Consider the following 19231-nt stretch of genomic DNA (forward strand, 5'->3'; position numbering starts at 1 on the left):
GGGAATGATACGGTTAGCCGGAACGTCGAAATTGTGGCCTCGCGGTTGATGTAACGTTATTCGATTTCTAGACCGGCGCAAAAAAAAAAAAAAAAGCGTTTCGGAAGCTCGCGGAAGGCTGAAAGCTTCCATAAGACCGCTCTCGGTGTCGCTAAACGATTAAAATCGTTCACGCTCCCGCCCAAAGGCCGCCAGAACCGGGGGGACGTTTCGAAATCAATTATTTACCGTCAAGTTATTCGATTTACGGGATATTTTCGGAGATAGAGGCGACATTTATGGATTATCGTTTGGAAAGCAGCAGGTTTTTTTTTTTTATTTTAGGTTAGCCGGAGCTGGGTAAAATTTACGGAGAAAATATTTCAAACGGTAAAATAATATCCCGAGCAAGCAATCTTTCCGGGAAGAAAATATTTCATTTTGATCGTTTAAACCGTAAAATACTTTCCCTTTGTTTCATGAAATATACGTTATGAAAATTACCAGACGATTGCATCGATCGCTCATAAAATTCACCCTCCCCGTAGAACCGATATTCCAATTTCCAATATGGCGTATTTTTCGGAGGACGACAAAAGTCGCTGCCGCTCGTCCGTAAAGAAGCGAAAGCTTTCATAACCCTGTAGCTTATGGCAACCTATATAACTCTAGAATATACACGGTTCGTCAGAAGCAAATGATCTTCTGTTATTTCAGGGCGCAGAGTACGAGGTGCTGGATGATTCTCAGGAACATTGGTGGAAAGTCAAAGATGAACACGGGTACGTAAACGTACTGTTACATTTGGCGAACTAACGTGCCGGATGGAAACGAAAGGAAAATAGTACCTATAAGACGCATCCATAAACGTTCGAAAATATTACGAGCAGTATCTGAACCATCCAAGCTCTTTGCATAGAAAGATACAGGATGTTCCGCCAACCTAGGGAAAAATTTTAATGGTAGATTCTAGAGGCCAAAATAAGACGAAAATCAAGAATACTAATTTGTTGATTGAAGCTTCGTTAAAAAGTTATTAATGATTAAAGTTCTGCTCGTACTGAATTTTTTTCTCGAAAGTGGTTAGAATTCCGGGGATATGTCTGTTCACCAAAAATGATCGTAATTGACCCTTGCAACTAAAAATAATTTTTTCAGAATGATATGAAAGTTTTTAATTTCGTCGAAAATTTCTCTACTTACTACATTTTTTTCTCGGAAGTGGTTAGGATTTCGGGAGTATGCGTAATGACCAAAAATGATTGTAATTGATCCTTGCAACTAAAAATAATTTTTTCAGAATGATTTGAAAATTTTTTTTTCGTCGAAAAATTTGTCCACTTTACTGAATTTTTTTCTCCAAAGTGAGTCGGAATTTTGGGGTATGTGTAATGACCAAAAATGATTGTAATTGACCCCTGCAACTAAAAATAATTTTTTCGGAATGATTTGAAAGTTTTTAATTTCGTCGAAAAATTTCTCCACTTACTGAATTTTTTTCTCGAAAGTGCTTAGGAATTCGGGGATATGTCTGTTCACCAAAAATGATTGTAATTGACCCTTGCAACTAAAAATAATTTTTTCAGAATGATTTGAAAGTTTTTTTTTCGGCGAAAAATTTGTCCACTTTACTGAATTTTTTTCTCCAAAGTGAGTAGGAATTCGGAGATATGTATAATAACCAAAAATGATTGTAATTGACCCTTGCAACTAAATATAATTTTTTTAGAATGATTTGAAATTTTTTTTTTCACCGAAATATTTTCCAGTCGGTATGGAACTTTAAACGTTAATAACTTTTTAACGAAGCCTCAATCAACAAATTGGTATTCTTCATTTTAGTGTTATTTCGACCTCTATAATCTCCCATTCAAATTTTTCCCAGAGATGACCGAACAGCCTATATAATAAACGAAAACAATTTCGCGTTTGATTGACTCGACGATAATTGAAGAAGCTCGTAGATTTATATAAATTTTGATCTCGATTTCAGGGAGCAAACTGAATAAAAGTTTTGTAAATTTCACTCCAATTTGGTCGAAACTTCGTATCACCTTTATGCGATGTTCTCTCTATTGAAACGGTTTAAAGAAAGGGATTTTGGAATGATCGAAAGCCTGTGCACACGTTGCATGTCCCGGGGTCTTTCAAAGTCTCGGTTTTCGCCAGTCATCGCGTTTCATATTCCGTAATGACTACTTAGTATGCCCAAAAGCGGATTACTCGCAAGGGCTGTGTTTGTTGTGCGCTGAATGGCCGAGAATTCGAGGCACAGAGCCGGCCTTGATTCGTAAACACGAGTATAAGGAAACGTGGCTGGTGTCAAGGAAGCACGAGCCAAGGAGAACTAGGACAGGATACGATATTACTATGCGCTTAATCGATGCGGACGTGCGTAAAATTTCTGATCGTAAATTCGTGTCGAAATTGAAAATGCTATACCGAACCACCGAGCGATCGTCTCGAGGAATGCTCAAACAAAAAGCCTCCTAATCACACCGTTCGATTAATTGTAAAAAGATAGAAAACAATTACTTGGACCTGCATTCTTATACTCGCATGGTTTGCTGTCTGATTTCAGATCCATTGGTTACATTCCTAGCAATTACGTGAAGGAAAAGGAACTTCTGGGTCTTCAGAAATACGAGTAAGCGCGGATCGAACTTTGCTTCGAAGGAACGGGACTCGTAAACGATACTAATCGAACGTGTGTTTGAAATTACAGATGGTACGTGGGCGACATGTCCAGACAACGCGCAGAATCATTGCTCAAACAAGAAGACAAAGAAGGATGTTTCGTCGTTCGCAATTCTTCCACCAAAGGACTTTACACGCTTTCCCTCTACACTAAAGTGTAAACATCGTTTGTTTGTTTTCACTATTTACACAAATTGCCAGATATTATAAAAGACGCCCGTATTGTTACAGCCCTCATCCTCACGTGAAACACTATCACATCAAGCAAAATACAAGGGGAGAATTTTATTTGTCTGAAAAGCATTGCTGTGGCTCTATACCCGACTTGGTGAACTATCACAGGCATAACAGCGGAGGATTAGCCAGTAGGTTGAAGACCAGCCCTTGCGATCGTCCAGTACCACCAACCGCTGGTCTCAGTCACGGTTTGTAATTCAGAATCAAATTTCTAGTGAAAGAATACCTATTTGAACTGCTTATTTCGCCAAGCCGTTCAACTCCACGAAAGCAAAGAAATTTATTTTAAATATGAAAAGGTAGAGTTAATCGCCTTGGTCTGTAAACGGCCGTTCCTCGAACAATTCTCATAAATTGACGAGTTTCTAATACATTTAATATGCGCTTGATTCGCAGATAAATGGGAAATCGATCCGGCAGAGCTGCATTTGTTGGAGGAACTTGGCTCTGGACAATTCGGGGTCGTGCGAAGAGGAAAATGGCGTGGATCTATAGACGTTGCTGTTAAAATGATGAAGGGAGGCACTATGTCTGAAGATGATTTTATAGAAGAAGCTAAAGTGATGACGTAAGCGAATAATCGAGTGGCTTTCGGAAGAAAGCCCTTCTTTCGTATAACTACTCGATTGCAATAACCCGTCGGGAATAAATAAATAAACGCTGAATTCTTTCGTCCAGGAAACTTCAACACCAAAACTTGGTCCAGTTGTATGGCGTTTGCAGTAAAGATAGACCGATATACATTGTCACCGAGTACATGCGACATGGATCTCTTCTCAACTACCTCCGTCGTCACGAGGGAACATTAGGAGCAAATGTTGGCCTCCTGTTAGACATGTGCATACAGGTGAAGTCGATGCTTCAACACGATTCTTGTACAAATAACATCTTATAACTTTCAACGATGAAAAAAAATATTTAAAATATTCCTGCAAACTATTCCTATAATTCTGATCGTAGGTTTGTAAAGGAATGGCTTATTTGGAAAGGCATAACTACATTCACAGAGATCTTGCTGCGCGCAATTGCTTGGTGGGCTCAGAAAACGTAGTAAAAGTCGCGGACTTTGGACTGGCGAGGTGAGGATCTATAGAGGTTTATAGTTACATATAGATCTCTTGAAATTTCTAATTTAAAACGTTTCTAGGTATGTGCTCGATGATCAGTACACCAGTAGCGGAGGCACTAAATTCCCAATCAAATGGGCGCCGCCAGAAGTATTAAACTACACCCGCTTCAGCTCTAAATCAGATGTCTGGGCATACGGGGTACTCATGTGGGAAGTGTTCACCTGCGGAAAGATGCCTTATGGTCGCCTAAAGAACACCGAAGTAGTAGAAAGAGTTCAACGTGGAATCATACTGGAAAGACCGAAAGCATGCTTCAAGGAAGTTTACGAGGTTTGTTCGCGGTTACAGTGCGACCTTTGAACGACTGTTCGGCAATCTGACGTCAAAAATTGTTTCAGGTAATGCGAAAATGCTGGGCCCATTGCCCGGAAGTGCGACCATCGTTCCGCGTATTGAAGGAACAGCTCATCAGCGTATCTCAAGGTCTGCTCAATGATTGACTCAACCTTCTACGGTATATGCGCCTATCGTCGCCGTCGAGCCGGTCAATACAAGCGGCGAAATCACCATCGCTCGAGCGATCGCCCTCGATTTTACCATCCTCGAACTCCTCATCGTCGTACAACTCGGCCACATTACCGTCATCGCGTAAAACTCGTGCGCCAGCCTCTCTACCGCCCTCGGTCGATTTTCTACACCTGTCGTCATCCACGTGTAAATTGAAAAAAGAAAGGTCATCCTCACCGAGTACACCTGGCCACCAACCTAGTCAACCATCGTCAAGCTCGTCCAACGTCTGTGACATTTGCAGTTCCTACGGGCACCCGTGGATCGAAATTTGCAAGGCGATACGAGCCACTAAAGGCAAATAATTTTTTTTTTTTTGTGTGTGTGTGTCCCGAAATACATGTGTCGTCGACTCGAACCGACTATATCGCAGCTTACACGGCAAACAGAATATTACCGATACGTTATTTCAGCCTGCAGCGCCACACTCCCCTCCCAACCCTCCGTACTCCTTCATTCGTCCTAATCTCCCGAACACGTTATTAGATGCACTCTGAACGTTTTCTCATCGAACAAAGATCCGAGTGCGTGATATTCTTGCGTTTCGCATACTAGTTTTCCCCTCCACGGTATGATTTTCAGTCTCTATTCCATACAACGATATGGATGCATTTACGAATAGAACAGTAGTATTTATTGAGTGTCCTTAAACGGATATAACTAGTAAGTTGTGACTTTTTCCGTAGGAGCATATACTGGTCCTTTTGTTATTGACTTTTTAACGAAACAGTAACATAATTCTACGAAGGAAAGCATTATTTCTGCTTAACGAATGAATTTAATAAATGAATGTTTCACTTGTGTATTATATACTATGACAATTTAATAAAATAGAATAAAGAAAAAAGAGAATTAGCAAAATTATTTATAGGTTTAGGATACCCCGATAGCGGAATCCAAACGATCATAGAAATGATCGAACCTGTCCCCGCGACGTGTTGTTTTTGCTTAAAATACGCAAGACTAATATTTTTCTGTTCCTTGTTTTACTCGCTCAATCAACTAACGAGAACCCCTGGGAAAAATTGTAATGGGAGATTCTAGAGGTAAAAATAGGACGAAAATCAAGGATATCAATTTGTTGATGGAGGCTTCGTTAAAAAGTTATTAACGTTCAAAGTTCCGCCCGTAATGAATTTTTTTCTCGAAAATGAGTAGAATTTCAGGGGTATATCTATTCACCAAAAATGGTTATAATTGACCCCCGATACCGAAAATAATTTTTCTAGAACGATTTGAAATTTTTCTTTTTCATCGAAAAATTTAGGCATTTTTTCATTTTTAATAAATTTGTTTTACGCGCTGCAGAAAAGTTGTTTAGTACTTTTTTATAGGTATCCGTGAGCTCTATTTCCCTACTAAATTTCAATGAGATACTATTGTAGGAGTTATGGCTGTTTGAAAATTGGACCATTTTTATGGAGTTTTTCTAATTTTACGGAGTCAAGGAATAAGTTTTCGAATATTTTTGAAATTTCCACATATTCTTCGCCAAAATACGCATTGTTTGAATTTTGATTCATTAGAATCGTCCAATCCGTTCAGGAGTTATGATGTTTCAAAGATTCACATGAAATTTCGAGGAACCATTTCAGGCCTCCGATTATATTTTCGATAAGGAATTTTTTTCTCGAAAGTGGATACAATTTCGTGGGTATGTGTAATGACCAAAAATTATTGTAATCGACCCCTGCATCCGAAAATAATTTTTTTAGAACGATTGGAACAATTTTTTGTTCGTCGAAAAATTTCAGCACCTATCTGAATTTTTTTCTCGAAAGTGGGTAGGATTTCGGGGTTATGTGTATTCACCAAAAATGATTGTAATTGAGCCCCGCAACCAAAAATAATTTTTCCAGAACTATTTAAAATTTTTTAATTTAATTTTTTAATAACTTACTAACTTACTAACGAAGCCTCAGTCAAGAAATTGATATTCTTGATTTTGTCTTATTTTGGCCTCTAGAATCCCCCATAAAAATTTTTCCTAGGGGTGGTCGAATACGGTACCAACGAAAAAATCTTAACCGCTAAATTTAATCGAATCGATGGTCTTAGCAATTATCGAATTCAATAGCAACTTGATAACAATTGTCAAATCACTATTATCAAAAGCGCATAGAAGTGAAATAGAAATAAACTTACGTGTATACAGAAAGGTGAAAATACATCCTCGCGAACGCATTAGGATTCTTACTGCTTCCCATTTACTTGTATGTACACTTCCAAAGTAACTTTAATTACGTTAAGTACAGCATTTTATTGCTAATGTAAAGTTACTTGAACACTATGTTAACACTTCAAACACAAATATTGTTCGTTCAAGCTAAGATTGTACGAAATTTTTACACAGAGTGCATTTGCACGCTACGGAAACAGAAATTGAGCGCGAATTCTGATTTACGTATCCGGTTTATGCGTCTTGCCGGATGTCACGTGGGTACGCGCAAACTCTTGTTCGACTTCCGCCTAACCTAGTGGATTTTAACACGATTTGTATAATTCACAAATTTAAAAGCAATTACTATGTATAATTCGTGTATAAGTGTAACTCATGATTTGTAAGAATTACCATTTATTATCACTTTCTCCTTAAAAAAAGACGACGTAATAAAATAGATGCGAAAAATTAGTATACGTGTACTGTTTTACACTGTTTGATATTTACAAAGATATTAGGGTTTAAAATGTTCATAACTGTAAAGTAAATACATGATAAACATGCGATTTGTTATCAGTTTTAATAGCATCAACTATTGCAGGTAATAAGTGTACAAAACGATGTGTATCAAATAAACCATTTAAATTAAACGTGACTTAATTCATGGCTATCCGTAATACAATTTTTTTCGGTATTAATTTGATCAAATCAAATCTAAGAAAACTACTTTCATCGTAGTTTCTTACCTCGTCGTAAAATATAATTTTTCAGAAGACAATTTGCAAGGTGCCTTAGCACAATGGCAAATCCATTAATTGCAGTGTGTCAAATGACATCAACGAACGATAAAGAAAAAAATTTGCAATTTGTACGTGAACTCACTGCAAAAGCGAAGTCTAGATCGGCCTGTGTAAGTCTACAAAATATTTACAGTTAATTGTTTATTATTGCTCCCAGTCATGAAAATTTATGGACTATTTGATAGATTGCATTTTTTCCGGAAGCATGCGATTATTTAGCGGATAATAAAAAAGAGACAATAAGTATGGCACAACCTTTGACCGGCTCTACAGTAGCATGTTACAAGGACATTGCAAAAAGTAATAAAATTTGGTTGTCGTTAGGTGGATTGCACGAGGCTGTAAGATATTCCAAACTATCCTTAAAGACATAGAAGTTATAATACTCATTCTTTAGTTAATACCTTTTTGTAATGACATTTATAGTTACCAGACAATGAACACCATATAAGTAATACTCACATTGTAATAAATAGCGATGGTGAAATTGTTGGTACCTATCGTAAAGCCCATTTATTTGACATGGATAATAAAAACACCGGGGTTAGATTAATGGAATCAGATTATGTTCTACCAGGGGAAAAAATCGAACCGCCTATACCCACACCAATTGGTAAATTAGGACTTAGTATTGTATCCTTTGTACACAAAAATAATGTCATTGAAATACGAAAAACTGCAGACACTTAACCGTAAAATTAGTGTTATGATATGCGCTTTCCTGAATTATCTTTAACATTGAGGAACATGGGAGCACAAATTTTAACATATCCATCAGCATTTACATACCAAACAGGTGCTGCACATTGGAAAACAATACTACGTGCCCGGGCAATAGAAACACAGTGTTATGTTGTGGCTGCAGCTCAAACTGGTACGCATAATAAAAAGAGAGTGAGCTGGGGACATGCCATGGTAAACGAGTTAATTTATAATATATGCATTATGAAATATTGTAAATCATTATTATTTATATCTACTATGAAATTTCACTAGATAATCGATCCATGGGGAACAGTAGTAGCGCAATGTAGCGAAAAAACGGGTATAGCTCTGGCAGAAATCGATTTGAATCTAATACAACAAATTCGAGAAAATATGCCGTGTGAAAATCATCGTAGAACAGATTTATATCCCAAAATGGAATCCTTAAAATGTCCATCCTAGATAATGTATAAATATAATTATAATTGTATTTAATAGGTTATGTATGCAACCGTTCATTTCAAGATATTAGTAATTAAGTGACAATAAAAATATTCTTTCCTTATACGAGCAAATGCTCGTATTCCCTTTCGTAATGTGCGGAATAGTTCGATATAAAATACATTAAAGGATTTAACATACATATATAAAACAGACATTTATTATGATACATCTTAATGTACATACTATTTAATGATTTATAAATATTGAATATGAATGTCTGCTTGTACCTTGAAGGTGTAGAATAAATACAATTAAATTGTTATTTTTATAGGTTCAGACAACTTTTGCACATGTCAAACAAACTGTGTAATCAGATACCAAAACGTGATTAAAATGATCTAATGAAACATAAAACACTATTTCACAGAAAGCCATGAATAATGTTATTTGTTGTGCTAGTTAAAATTATTAGTTCATTTAATATTTAATTGAAACTTTGATTATTTTTCCAAAATGGCACATACTATATCAAGATATAGATGCGTTTTGTTCATTTGTTACCTGAAAAACAATAATAAAAGTTTCGTCGAAATTTTTAGCAATTTATCATTGTTAATATTTACACACCTTCGTTAGTGTCTGTCCTGTGAGAACCTATAAGATCTGCTTCAACACCCTGCAATGCCCAATTGTGTTCGTATATTTCCAATGCTTCCCATTCTGATTTGAATGCAGCTTTTGGATCTGGTGGCATTGACATTGCAGCACCAGATACCTGATCCTGTTGAAGTCTAAAAGCATCTGCAGCATTGCTTTCTCCAAGAACAAGGGTATAAATAGAACGTAATCCAAATACATTAAGAAAGTACCAAGATGCAGATGAAACCCATGCAGCATCAAGGGTAACTAATTCTATACCACGTTGCAACATTGGTTTGAAACGCAATGTCAATGGAAATGGCACTTTGGCTATAATATTATTATAGATATTATCGGTAGTCAAAATATTTGGAATCAATTTGCTTACGAATATCTTTAATCCACTTACTTGTAACAAAACCAGATAACATCCAATTGATCCATCCACCTATGAGCACAGTTGGTAAAACATTAGTTACGTTTCCTTTCAACATATCAATAATCATATTTGGATCTGTCATTGGGTTTTGCGACACAGCACGTTTTTGTGTTTTAAAATACCCTGTTTCCTCGTTATTGAAGAAATGCCTTCTACTAATAAATGCCATTTTTGGAATATATTGGCCATTTTCTCTAAGTAATCTAGAGCGTATCATCACTTGACTGTCTTGCACTTGATGAACTTTAACTTTTTTCTGCGAGGCAAGTAATATCGAAACGTAATGACGGATTATTCCCACGAGAAACGTAATTACAACAATTGGCAAGAACACCCAACCCCGAATGTTTGGATCTAAAAGCAACTCAGCCATGCTGCTTGCTGCTGTTCCGAAATTTACACGGATGAAAGAAGAAAGATACGAAAATCAAACAACTTGAAGAACATGCTACAGAGCAAGACTACGTATACGCGATGCCGGCACAGACAAGGCAAACGAGTAGACCTTACACGGTGTAAATTACACCTTACGAACTTTCGTGGCTCAAATTTACTGTCATACCGACCTAATAATTGAGAGGTGATACTAGCGTCCTCTTTACATGGATAGCGGTCAGTTGAGAAACTATTCACTGAATTAGTGTTGATAGGCAAACAGCTGTAGTGTTGCGTAAATACATGAGAGTTGACTATGTAAAATTTATTTCTGAATCTGTTGGTAACGTTGCGAATGACACGAAAATGGTAATGGGGTTTCGAGACCTCATAAAAATGGGTCGAAAAAATACATTGGGTGAAAGACCTATTCGTATACATCGTCTTCTCTGACAATACTCTAGAATCTTTGATGAATCAATGAGAATCAAAACTAACTTAGCGAAGAAGCTCTATATTTATGATGACCTATGCAAAGCGGATCGCAGCCAATTTGCTAATATTATTCAGTTTTTAATTAATAATTGCATTACCCAGCTAAGAGTGATACGATTATTAGTTAAACGCTAAATAATATTACCCAGGTCCTCACCACGTGGAGGTTGCTGCGAATGGAGACCCGCCCTAACCGATTCCCAACCACCCTCCATTAATAAAACAATCGTTGGTCGAAGAAGCAATAAACGAAAGTGCAACCAACGAAGGAAACAACCAACAAAAGAGTTTTTAGAGAAAGAATGTGTCTCTAATTTCTCATCAACAAAACAGAGAAATAGACCAAAACATTGCCTGCCTGATATAATGATTAATATAGAGAACCAAACTCCTGCCTAACTATAAATCTAAATTTACTTACATCCTACCTATCTAATCATCTAACAAAATACATAGAAAATATATTCTTACTTGTTGATCCTTAGACGAAGATTTCCTGAAACATACTGTTACATTGGGTGAAAGGTCTACTCGTATAATTCGTATGTGATTCAGGTTTCGATCACTTTCAAATAAGTAACTTTCGGCATACTTAGTTCTATTTCCCACCGTGAACGGCGTTTGATTCTTATTTCATTCTAAATCAATAGCGTTGAAATGGCAAGGAGGTTGATCCTAACAGTTTCCCTCAATAGCGAATGTATTTCGTAGTTCGAAAAATGGATAAATAGAAATTGATTGCTGATCGAGAATTTTAGAGAGTTAAAGATTACGAGTCCCTCTGTAGACGAGCGTAGGAGGTGCTGTCATAATCACTCTATAGTTACTGACATCTATGAACGGTATCAGAAACTTGTCGCCAAACACTTTGTTTTGAAACTGCAAGTGTTGTTCGTTGTGTTCGTGGTTATTGCAACGCTCCGTATAATAAAAATTGGGCTTCTTTCGTTAATTAATTACATTTTACTCGAGTATTCAAGAACGAAGTTTCCGTAGATTGAGTGGTAAATCGAATCTGTGAACTGTGCCGTAGTATCGTGGTTGCATCATTTTTGGTAATATGTACATTGAATTTCAGGTAAAAATTTTCCTGTGAGAGAATTTCATCGATTGAAATTGTTTAATTTCGCCAATGTATCGATACAATGACGCGATACCTGGCTGGTAATAGCTCCAGGTCCTTTCCTTTAGACATTGAAAGACACTGGATTAGATAAGAGGGCGATACAATTATGTTCGAGTTGTGATTGGCCGTGACCGAATAGGTAATTTTCCGTCTGGAATGAACAATAATTCGTCAGTCGCGTTTTGATGCGAATAGACGAGCGGCGTTGGTATATAAGCAGGTGAAAATACATTATCTATTATACGTTGTATACAATTCTAAGCGGAACTATTGCTTCGACACTCGTAATATCTTTGCATCAGACAATAGACGATACGAATTCAGTGTAATTATGTAAATCGCGTAAGTACCTGTGCCGAATTTCGCGCTGTATTCGATATACGTGAATATAATTACGAGTCCAATCTTTTATACGGAAAAAATACAAAGTGTTCGACCATCCATGGGAAAAATTTTAATGGGTGATTCTAGAGGCCAGAATAAGTCGAAAATCAAGAATACCAATTTGTTGATGGAGGCTTCGTTAAAAAGTTAATAATATTTAAAGTTCCGCCAGTACTGAATTTTTTTTTCGAAAATGCGCAGGATTTCGGAGGTATGTTTATTCACCAAAAATGATTGTAATTGACCTCCGCAATCGAAAATAATTTTTCCAGAACGATTTGAAATTTTTTTTGTCCGCCGAAAAATTTGTCCACTTTACTAAATTTTTTTCTCCAAAGTGAGTAGGATTTCGGTGGTATGTCTATTCACCAAAAATGATTATAATTGACCCTTGAAACTAAACATAATTTTTTCAGAATGATTTGAAAGTTTTTAATTTTGTCGAAAAATTTCACACCTTCTCGAATTTTTTTCTAGAAAGTGGGTAGGATTTCGGGGATATGTGTAATGACCAAAAATGATTGTAATTAACCCCCGCAACCGAAAATAATTTTTCCAGAACGATTTGAAATTTGTTAATTTAATTGTTAATAACTTTTTAACGAAGTCTCAGTCAAGAAATTGACATTCTTGATTTTCGTGTTATTTTAGCCTCTGGAATCTCCCATTAAAATTTTTCCCAGGTTTGGCCGAACACCCTGTATACCTTCAATCGTGCACGTATTTTTAATATTATATTTTAACACGCAAAGTACGACAGGTATTTTACAAGTGGCGCTCTATATTAACATTTTATCAATTACAACGCCTATGATGCTTTGTAATAAGTTGCGTGAGACAATTATCTGCGTTTGATCGACTAATCACGCGGTGTTGTGCGTTTCAGCCGAGAAATCCTAATGTATACAGAGTTTTCAGATTCCCCGACGAATTCTATTCTTGTTTGGTGATTTACTATCGCGAGCATCGTTTGCACAATTTGCCAGGGGCGTTTTGCATCCGTTAAAAGGAAAAGCGAACTGTAAAAAGGAAACTAAACAAAATGACCACGGGACTGAAGACAATGGAGTTTTTAAAATTAAGTCGACGTATGCGACGACGCTTGGACGCTCGTAACGGTGAGTAATCGAATGACAAATATTGCCTCGGTTCGATCCGGATCGCGGTACGATCAAACGATTCTCGATAACACGCCGAAACGCGATTCCGCTTAACATCTTGGCAACCATAAGCGTACCAACACGAACTCAACGTACGTAGACGTACCGTTAAGCCTATTAGGATTCAAAGTATTCGTTTGTTTTGCATCGTATCAGTTGTTTATTATCCATTGGCTCTGTCGATAAAAGAGACAGCTCCCAAGTCCATTTGTTCCAATTTTTCAGAAAATTATAATCCTCCGCAGACATCAAAGTATATTTTCATCGTTATCGTTATTGTTTCGATCGGTATCGTTCGACGCTTCTTTCTCGCCAATCGGTCATAATCGTTACAAAAGAATCGTGTAAAAAGAACTATGCATAGCGTAAAAGAAGGTTTAGACATAGTTTGGGAACCTCTGGTCCAGAGGTTAATCAACTAAGACCTTCCTTACGCGGTACTATTTACAGCACGAGATCGTCAGATTCGTTTGCATACGCCTATAATAGAAACACAAGTAAAACATACATCGCACGCGATACCGAGACGCTCAACCATCGAAATCGTTTTCCCGTTTAGGTTCGAGATTTCTTTATCATTTTTCACCTAGAATAATCCAATATCTAAAGTCTGCTTCATTAATCGATCCATGATTTCATTCTGGAATCTCGACCGTGATAACCGGCTGACCTAATCATTCGGCTAACTGCTGTACCTCAGTTAAAGTTTCGCCAAGATTTTCCATCGGGTCTGTGCATGTTTCTCGAGCAGTAATCTATGGACTTTATTTTTCCACGATTCAATGCTCGTCTTTCTTCTCTATCATTTAATGTTTTCGCTCTGACGGTGGGGAGCTTATTAATCAGTATTTTATCACTATTGTTTTTACTTTTTGCTGCATCCCCATGCTGTGATACGTGCTACCGTTTGCAGTATTAACACTAGAACCATCGACAATTATAGTGTGTTTATTTGTACCAAGGAAATTGAAACCTGGAAGTTTATTCATTCTCATTCAGAAAATTACGGTCAATTTCCAAAAATTCAGTCGAGTAAATTTTTACAGGTTTTATTAGAAATTACGAACGGGTCATTTTGACTGGTTTGGTAGTTCTGGTGTTAAATAATAAACGTAGTTTAGAGTGCATTTGTGAATTTATAAACATTACGTTTCGATACAAAGATAGAAATCGAAAGTTCGTTCCCTGATATCTGGCAAGCTTGAATGCGTGGGCGTTAATACCGATCCAAAAGTCACGTCGTGTCATTCGAGCGTTGGCTGTTCCCGGTTATGTCGGATGGAAAATTACTACATCGTTTTCTCTATCACATTTAATTTCGTATTAATTCTTCGTAACTTTGTCATTAATATTGCTATCGTTTGTTCGGGATTATATAAACCCAGAAGATACCAAAGTTTTGGTAATAATTCATTTTTACCACCAACGTACACGAGTGGCTTGCACGTTTAGTTACCTAACTTAGATTCAACGCTAGAACTACCAACAATTATTGTGTACTTATTTGTACCAATAAAATGAAAACGATAGATACTCGAAGAAATAAATAAATAAATTCATTCTCTTACAGAAAACTACGGTAAATTTTCAAAAATCCAGTAAATTTTTTACAATTTTCATTAGAAATTACAAACGAGTCATTTTGTCCACTTCGGTGGTTTTAGAGACATAGCAGAGACCCTAAGTCTACGGTGCCAGGTATTCGATAAAAACACGATCGCGTCAAATTTAATGGATCTATTGCTCGCTGAAGCAACTCGCAACTTAAATCGCCAGAAGTGATTCAAGTTGCAATTATGCGACGCTGTTTGCCATGCTTACCAAAGTCCGTCGCGATTTCATTCCCGACCGTTCAATAATTTCCTTCAGTCGCGGACCGCGATACAATGAATTACGGTCCTCTCGTGTTTCTTTTGTAACGGGTACTGAAACGTTCAATAATTCACCAGGCGAAGCCGCAAAATCGTGGACGGGATTTATTACGTGCATTGTTTGTCGCATAAACGCGTAATGAACGCACATACGCGAGTACCTTATCTCGTACGCAGTTACATAAAAGAAGAAAAGGAAAAAAAGAAAAAGAAAGAAACGAACTACTGAAATATAATCTCGGTCGAGGGAGATGAAGCAAGGACCGAGACCCAGAAGCACTCATTTCTTTGTAAATATCGTGGTCGGACAGCGTTCGTCTTTACACTGTGCAGATTAGAAACATATAGACTTCAGATTAGAAACATCAGTCTTTGGCATTGCTCTTTCTACGTTTGTCGCGTTCCCATTGGTATCTGTAGTCTCGATAGTTGCTGGATAGTTTTGATGCGTGTTCGTTGAAATAGCACGAGGAAAGAGTCGCGTTGGGTGCGAATCAGTGTGTACCTAAATACTCTGGTACGGGGAAAGTATAGGCGTTCACGGAAAAATGGATTTCGTGTAACACGATCGCAGAAATAGTGTGTACGGGTGTTATAAACGTAAATTTTCTATTCGTACAGTGAGCGATCAACTTCTTGCTGGCGGCGAGAAGAAAAAAAAAAAACTATCGTTGGACGTTGACACGAACATGCTGAAAATTGGATTCATCGGTGGAGGGAAAATGGCCCAGTCTTTGGCCAAGGGTTTCATTCGCGCGGGTAAAAATAACATTCAATATGCACGTGCTCGATAGTATTATCATCGTCTTTGGACTGTTAATAATCTCTATGGCACTCTAGCTTTTCATCCAGGCGATGTACGTTTCCGTAAATCGGCGTTCTCGTGGAGCTGATTTATTTTAATGGTACACTGTTTGCAGGCTTGAGCAAGGGTGAAAAGATGCTGGCGAGCTGTCTTCCAAACGATGTGGGTAGCATAGATACGTTTAAGGTAGGTCGATTCTTGCTTTCGTAATCTTGAAAAAAAAAAAGAAATTTGTCCTTCCTTCGATTTCGTTTGCATCGTTGTATACTCGATATATAGATAAAAAACGATAAGTGATAGTTGACCGATCGTCCGCGTTATCAGCTTCGCTTTTCGTTTCGAAAACACATCAAAACAATAAATATTTTTCCTTTGCTCGGTAAACAGATTTGAAAATTGTCAACTCGGATCGATTAACCTGACTAACCGATCGATATGATCTCTTTCTCTCTGGTCAACGAATTTTAAACAGTAATTGGTATTCTTTAGGAATAAACTTTTTTTCTTATTTATTCGTGTACACTGAGATAGAAGGTAATGGAGAACAAATCATTTACTTGGAGTACGGTAAATTAAAGTGTTACTAATAAATTGTAAATGCGTTTTATTGATAATTATCACGATACCGCTTAATCTTGATCTTAAATTGTTTCTAAACGTATTCGTTAGCTATTTCTTGGAATCTAAAGCATAAAATAGATTACTTGTAGATTAAATTCCCGATTATAGTTTCGCGGTCATTATCGCACTTAGGAAAATTACCAATATAGTAGCCTTATCTTTCTTTCACGATTCTGAAATTTAGTTTAGGAAACGAAACCAATTTGTGATTTCTGAATCTGATAACACAACCATCGATCCGCGATTGTTCCACTCTACTTATAAAGGGTTCCCGAAAATTATGTAAATGTAATCGTTTGCTCTTCAACGATTGCGATGTAATTTTAGGAAATAGGCTCGAATACTGTATTTACGAACGGACCCGTGGTTGACTATGGCGACGTTCTGATTTTATCGGTAAAACCACAAGTGGTGCCACAAGTTCTTCCGGATTTAAAGAACTATAATAAACTTTTGCTATCTATCGCTATGGGCGTTCCATTGTCATCGTTAGAAAAGGTAAGTATTTCAAATTTGAATTCATTACTAATACAGGGTGTTACGTAAATAACACCATTGCACATAATACTATGCCTTCATCTATGATCTACCGAAATCATGTATACAGAGTGTTCAGCTATCCCTAGGAAAAATTTTGATGGGAGATTCTACAGGTCAAAATAGGTCGAAAATCAAGAATATCAATTTGTTGATGGAGGCTTCGTTAAAAAGTTATTAGTGTTTAAAGTTCCACTCGTACTGAATTTTTTTCTATGAAAGTGGGTAGGATTTCGGGGTACGTCTATTCACCAAAAATGCTTGTAATTGACCCCGGTAACTAAATATAATTTTTTTAGCATGATTTGAAATTTTTTAATTTCGTCTAAAAATGTCAATATCTACTAGAATTTTTTTCTCGAAAGTGGGTAGGATTTCAGGGGTATGTTTATTCACCAAAAATGCTTGTAATTGACCCCTGTAACTAAATATAATTTTTTTAGCATGATTTGAAATTTTTTAATTTCGTCTAAAAATTTCAGTATCTACTAGAATTTTTTTCTCGAAAGTGGGTAGGATTTCGGATGTATGAGTATTCACCAAAAATGATTGTAATTGAGGCCCGCAACCAAAAATAATTTTTCCAGAACGATTTGAAATTTTTTAATTTAATTGTTAATAACTTTTTAACGAAGCCTCAGTCAAGAAATTTACATTCTTGATTTTCGTCTTATTTTGGCGTCTAGAATCTCCCATTAAAATTTTTGAAATCTACATCGAAGAGTATAGAAATTCTGACATTATTACAGATACTACACTCAAAATGTTTAGCATTTAATAATAATTTCAGGCTCTACCAACTGGAACGCCAGTGATAAGGGTAATGCCCAATACACCGGCCCTCGTTGGTTGTGGTGCAACGGTGTATGCTCGTGGAAAGAATGCCGGCGACAAAGAAGCTGAAATAGCAGAGAAATTGTTTTCTTCCGTAGGTATTTGCGAAGAAGTGTCTGAAAACTTAATCGACCCTGTGACTGCTTTGGCTGGCTCCGGACCCGCGTATGTAAGTAACGTTAAGAAACTGTTGCAACACTTTTGATGCAAATATTGTCCCGTTGCTCAGGTTTATATGATGATAGAGGCATTAGCTGACGGTGGCGTAAAAATGGGACTTACGAGACCGGTTGCTTATAAGTTAGCCGCGCAGACTGTTTTAGGTGCTGGCGCCATGGTTAAAGAAACTAATATGCATCCAGCACAACTGAAAGACGACGTCGCCTCGCCAGCAGGTTCGAAAATATTATATTTTACATTACATTTATTTTTCCAGCCTCGTCGACATTTACGGGCCCCTCTTTTCTTAACATTTTACCTTTAGAATCAATTGCTTTATAGGTCCTTAATGAAAAGTCCAGTGTCAATTTATTTTTTTTATTTAGGATCTACCATAACGGCGATTCATTATCTAGAAGAACACGGTTTGAGATCGGCTGTAATCGGTGCTGTTGAAGCAGCAACGAAACGCTGCAGAGAATTCAGTTCTAGTTCAGAAAGTAGTTAGAATCGATTCTGATAATGACGGAATGAAAATATTGGCAACAATTACAGCAAAAAAACAAAGGAAATAGAAAAAGTAGTTCTTAAATTTCCAAGAAGAAAATTAAATCGCGGCGATAACGCGTTTTAACTTGCTACGTTTTCGCGTAACTTTGTACAATTTCAGTTGTGCTGTCTACAGGAAACGAGTGGTCTAATCTTTTTTAGAAATTTTTTGTATACTTTGTAAATAGTTTCTTTAAAATATTAAACGTTAAAATTGCAATTTATTGTTCGTTTACAACGTAGCAATTAAAAATATAGATCTGTTATCTCTTGACAACAACTTATTTTACAATGAACGTTACAGCATATAAAAATGTTATGTAAATATTTTGTATGTTTTGTAATAATATTTATATGCATATGCCTTTGTATAAAATTAAGCACAGTAGTAACCATATTGAAAAAAGGTTCAATTTAAACCTTATAATAATAAACTTTAAACAGATTACTTAATATACAATCTAAAATACAATCTTATATATACCGATGTATAAAAAATTGTCATTTTTGTATTCCTATCCTAAAAAATATTTTATAATATAAATACACAATGGAATTAAGCCATCTGATATTTATT

At 36.6% G+C, this 19231-nt stretch overlaps 4 protein-coding genes across 12 annotated transcripts in view; 3 read left to right on the forward strand and 1 right to left on the reverse strand.

Annotated features, from left to right (window-relative positions):
* LOC122395853 (tyrosine-protein kinase Btk29A) overlaps positions 1-5318 on the forward strand; it is a 159342-nt gene extending 154024 nt beyond the window's left edge. For all 3 annotated transcript variants that reach the window (XM_043393751.1, XM_043393750.1, XM_043393752.1), the window contains 9 exons: positions 697-761; positions 2561-2626; positions 2705-2833; positions 2908-3101; positions 3310-3481; positions 3592-3760; positions 3874-3992; positions 4061-4313; positions 4382-5318. In XM_043393751.1, coding sequence (XP_043249686.1) covers positions 697-761; positions 2561-2626; positions 2705-2833; positions 2908-3101; positions 3310-3481; positions 3592-3760; positions 3874-3992; positions 4061-4313; positions 4382-4483 — 1269 coding nt within the window. In that variant the 3' untranslated portion in view covers positions 4484-5318. The remainder of the gene's footprint in view (positions 1-696; positions 762-2560; positions 2627-2704; positions 2834-2907; positions 3102-3309; positions 3482-3591; positions 3761-3873; positions 3993-4060; positions 4314-4381) is intronic.
* Positions 5319-6979: 1661 nt separating this feature from the next.
* On the forward strand, positions 6980-8848 carry LOC122395535 (deaminated glutathione amidase). The gene is made up of 6 exons (XM_043393179.1): positions 6980-7312; positions 7483-7621; positions 7697-7852; positions 7938-8144; positions 8214-8426; positions 8508-8848. Exons 1-6 carry the CDS (start codon positions 7263-7265, stop codon positions 8676-8678), a joined length of 936 nt encoding a protein of 311 aa, XP_043249114.1. The 5' UTR covers positions 6980-7262; the 3' UTR covers positions 8679-8848.
* A 162-nt stretch (positions 8849-9010) lies between these two features.
* Positions 9011-10426, reverse strand: LOC122395536 (ER membrane protein complex subunit 3). The gene is made up of 3 exons (XM_043393180.1): positions 9709-10426; positions 9288-9629; positions 9011-9221 (listed from the first exon to the last, which is right to left on the reverse strand). Exons 1-3 carry the CDS (start codon positions 10109-10111, stop codon positions 9211-9213), a joined length of 756 nt encoding a protein of 251 aa, XP_043249115.1. The 5' UTR covers positions 10112-10426; the 3' UTR covers positions 9011-9210.
* Positions 10427-11475: 1049 nt separating this feature from the next.
* On the forward strand, positions 11476-18945 carry LOC122396015 (pyrroline-5-carboxylate reductase 2). Of its 7 annotated transcripts, none has more exons than XM_043394082.1 (9): positions 11476-11612; positions 11687-11954; positions 13028-13236; positions 15771-15908; positions 16070-16140; positions 16903-17073; positions 17903-18115; positions 18176-18341; positions 18492-18945. In XM_043394082.1, the coding sequence occupies exons 3-9, from the start codon at positions 13161-13163 to the stop codon at positions 18611-18613; spliced, it is 957 nt and encodes a 318-aa protein (XP_043250017.1). In that variant the 5' UTR covers positions 11476-11612; positions 11687-11954; positions 13028-13160; the 3' UTR covers positions 18614-18945. The 7 variants fall into 7 exon arrangements, with proteins under 7 accessions (XP_043250017.1, XP_043250015.1, XP_043250018.1 ...); XM_043394080.1 differs by having other exon boundaries at positions 13037-13236; XM_043394083.1 differs by having other exon boundaries at positions 11687-11873.
* The last annotated feature ends 286 nt before the right edge of the window (positions 18946-19231 follow it).

Source organism: Colletes gigas, unplaced genomic scaffold, assembly GCF_013123115.1.
Source record: "Colletes gigas isolate AHSC1104 unplaced genomic scaffold, ASM1312311v1 Colletes_gigas_Sc00006, whole genome shotgun sequence".
Taxonomy (NCBI): Eukaryota; Metazoa; Arthropoda; class Insecta; order Hymenoptera; family Colletidae; genus Colletes; species Colletes gigas.

Coding starts and splice junctions, on each gene's coding strand:
- LOC122395535 (XM_043393179.1), top strand. CDS start 7,263: ATGATAAACATGCGATTTGTTATCAGTTTTAATAGCATCAACTATTGC. Junction 7,622..7,696: donor CGAAGTCTAGATCGGCCTGT/GTAAGTCTACAA, acceptor ACTATTTGATAG/ATTGCATTTTTTCCGGAAGC. Junction 8,145..8,213: donor GTAAATTAGGACTTAGTATT/GTATCCTTTGTA, acceptor CCGTAAAATTAG/TGTTATGATATGCGCTTTCC.
- LOC122395536 (XM_043393180.1), bottom strand. CDS start 10,111: ATGGCTGAGTTGCTTTTAGATCCAAACATTCGGGGTTGGGTGTTCTTG. Junction 9,630..9,708: donor GTTATCTGGTTTTGTTACAA/GTAAGTGGATTA, acceptor ATAATATTATAG/CCAAAGTGCCATTTCCATTG.
- LOC122396015 (XM_043394082.1), top strand. CDS start 13,161: ATGACCACGGGACTGAAGACAATGGAGTTTTTAAAATTAAGTCGACGT. Junction 13,237..15,770: donor ACGCTTGGACGCTCGTAACG/GTGAGTAATCGA, acceptor CTATTCGTACAG/TGAGCGATCAACTTCTTGCT. Junction 15,909..16,069: donor CAAGGGTTTCATTCGCGCGG/GTAAAAATAACA, acceptor CACTGTTTGCAG/GCTTGAGCAAGGGTGAAAAG.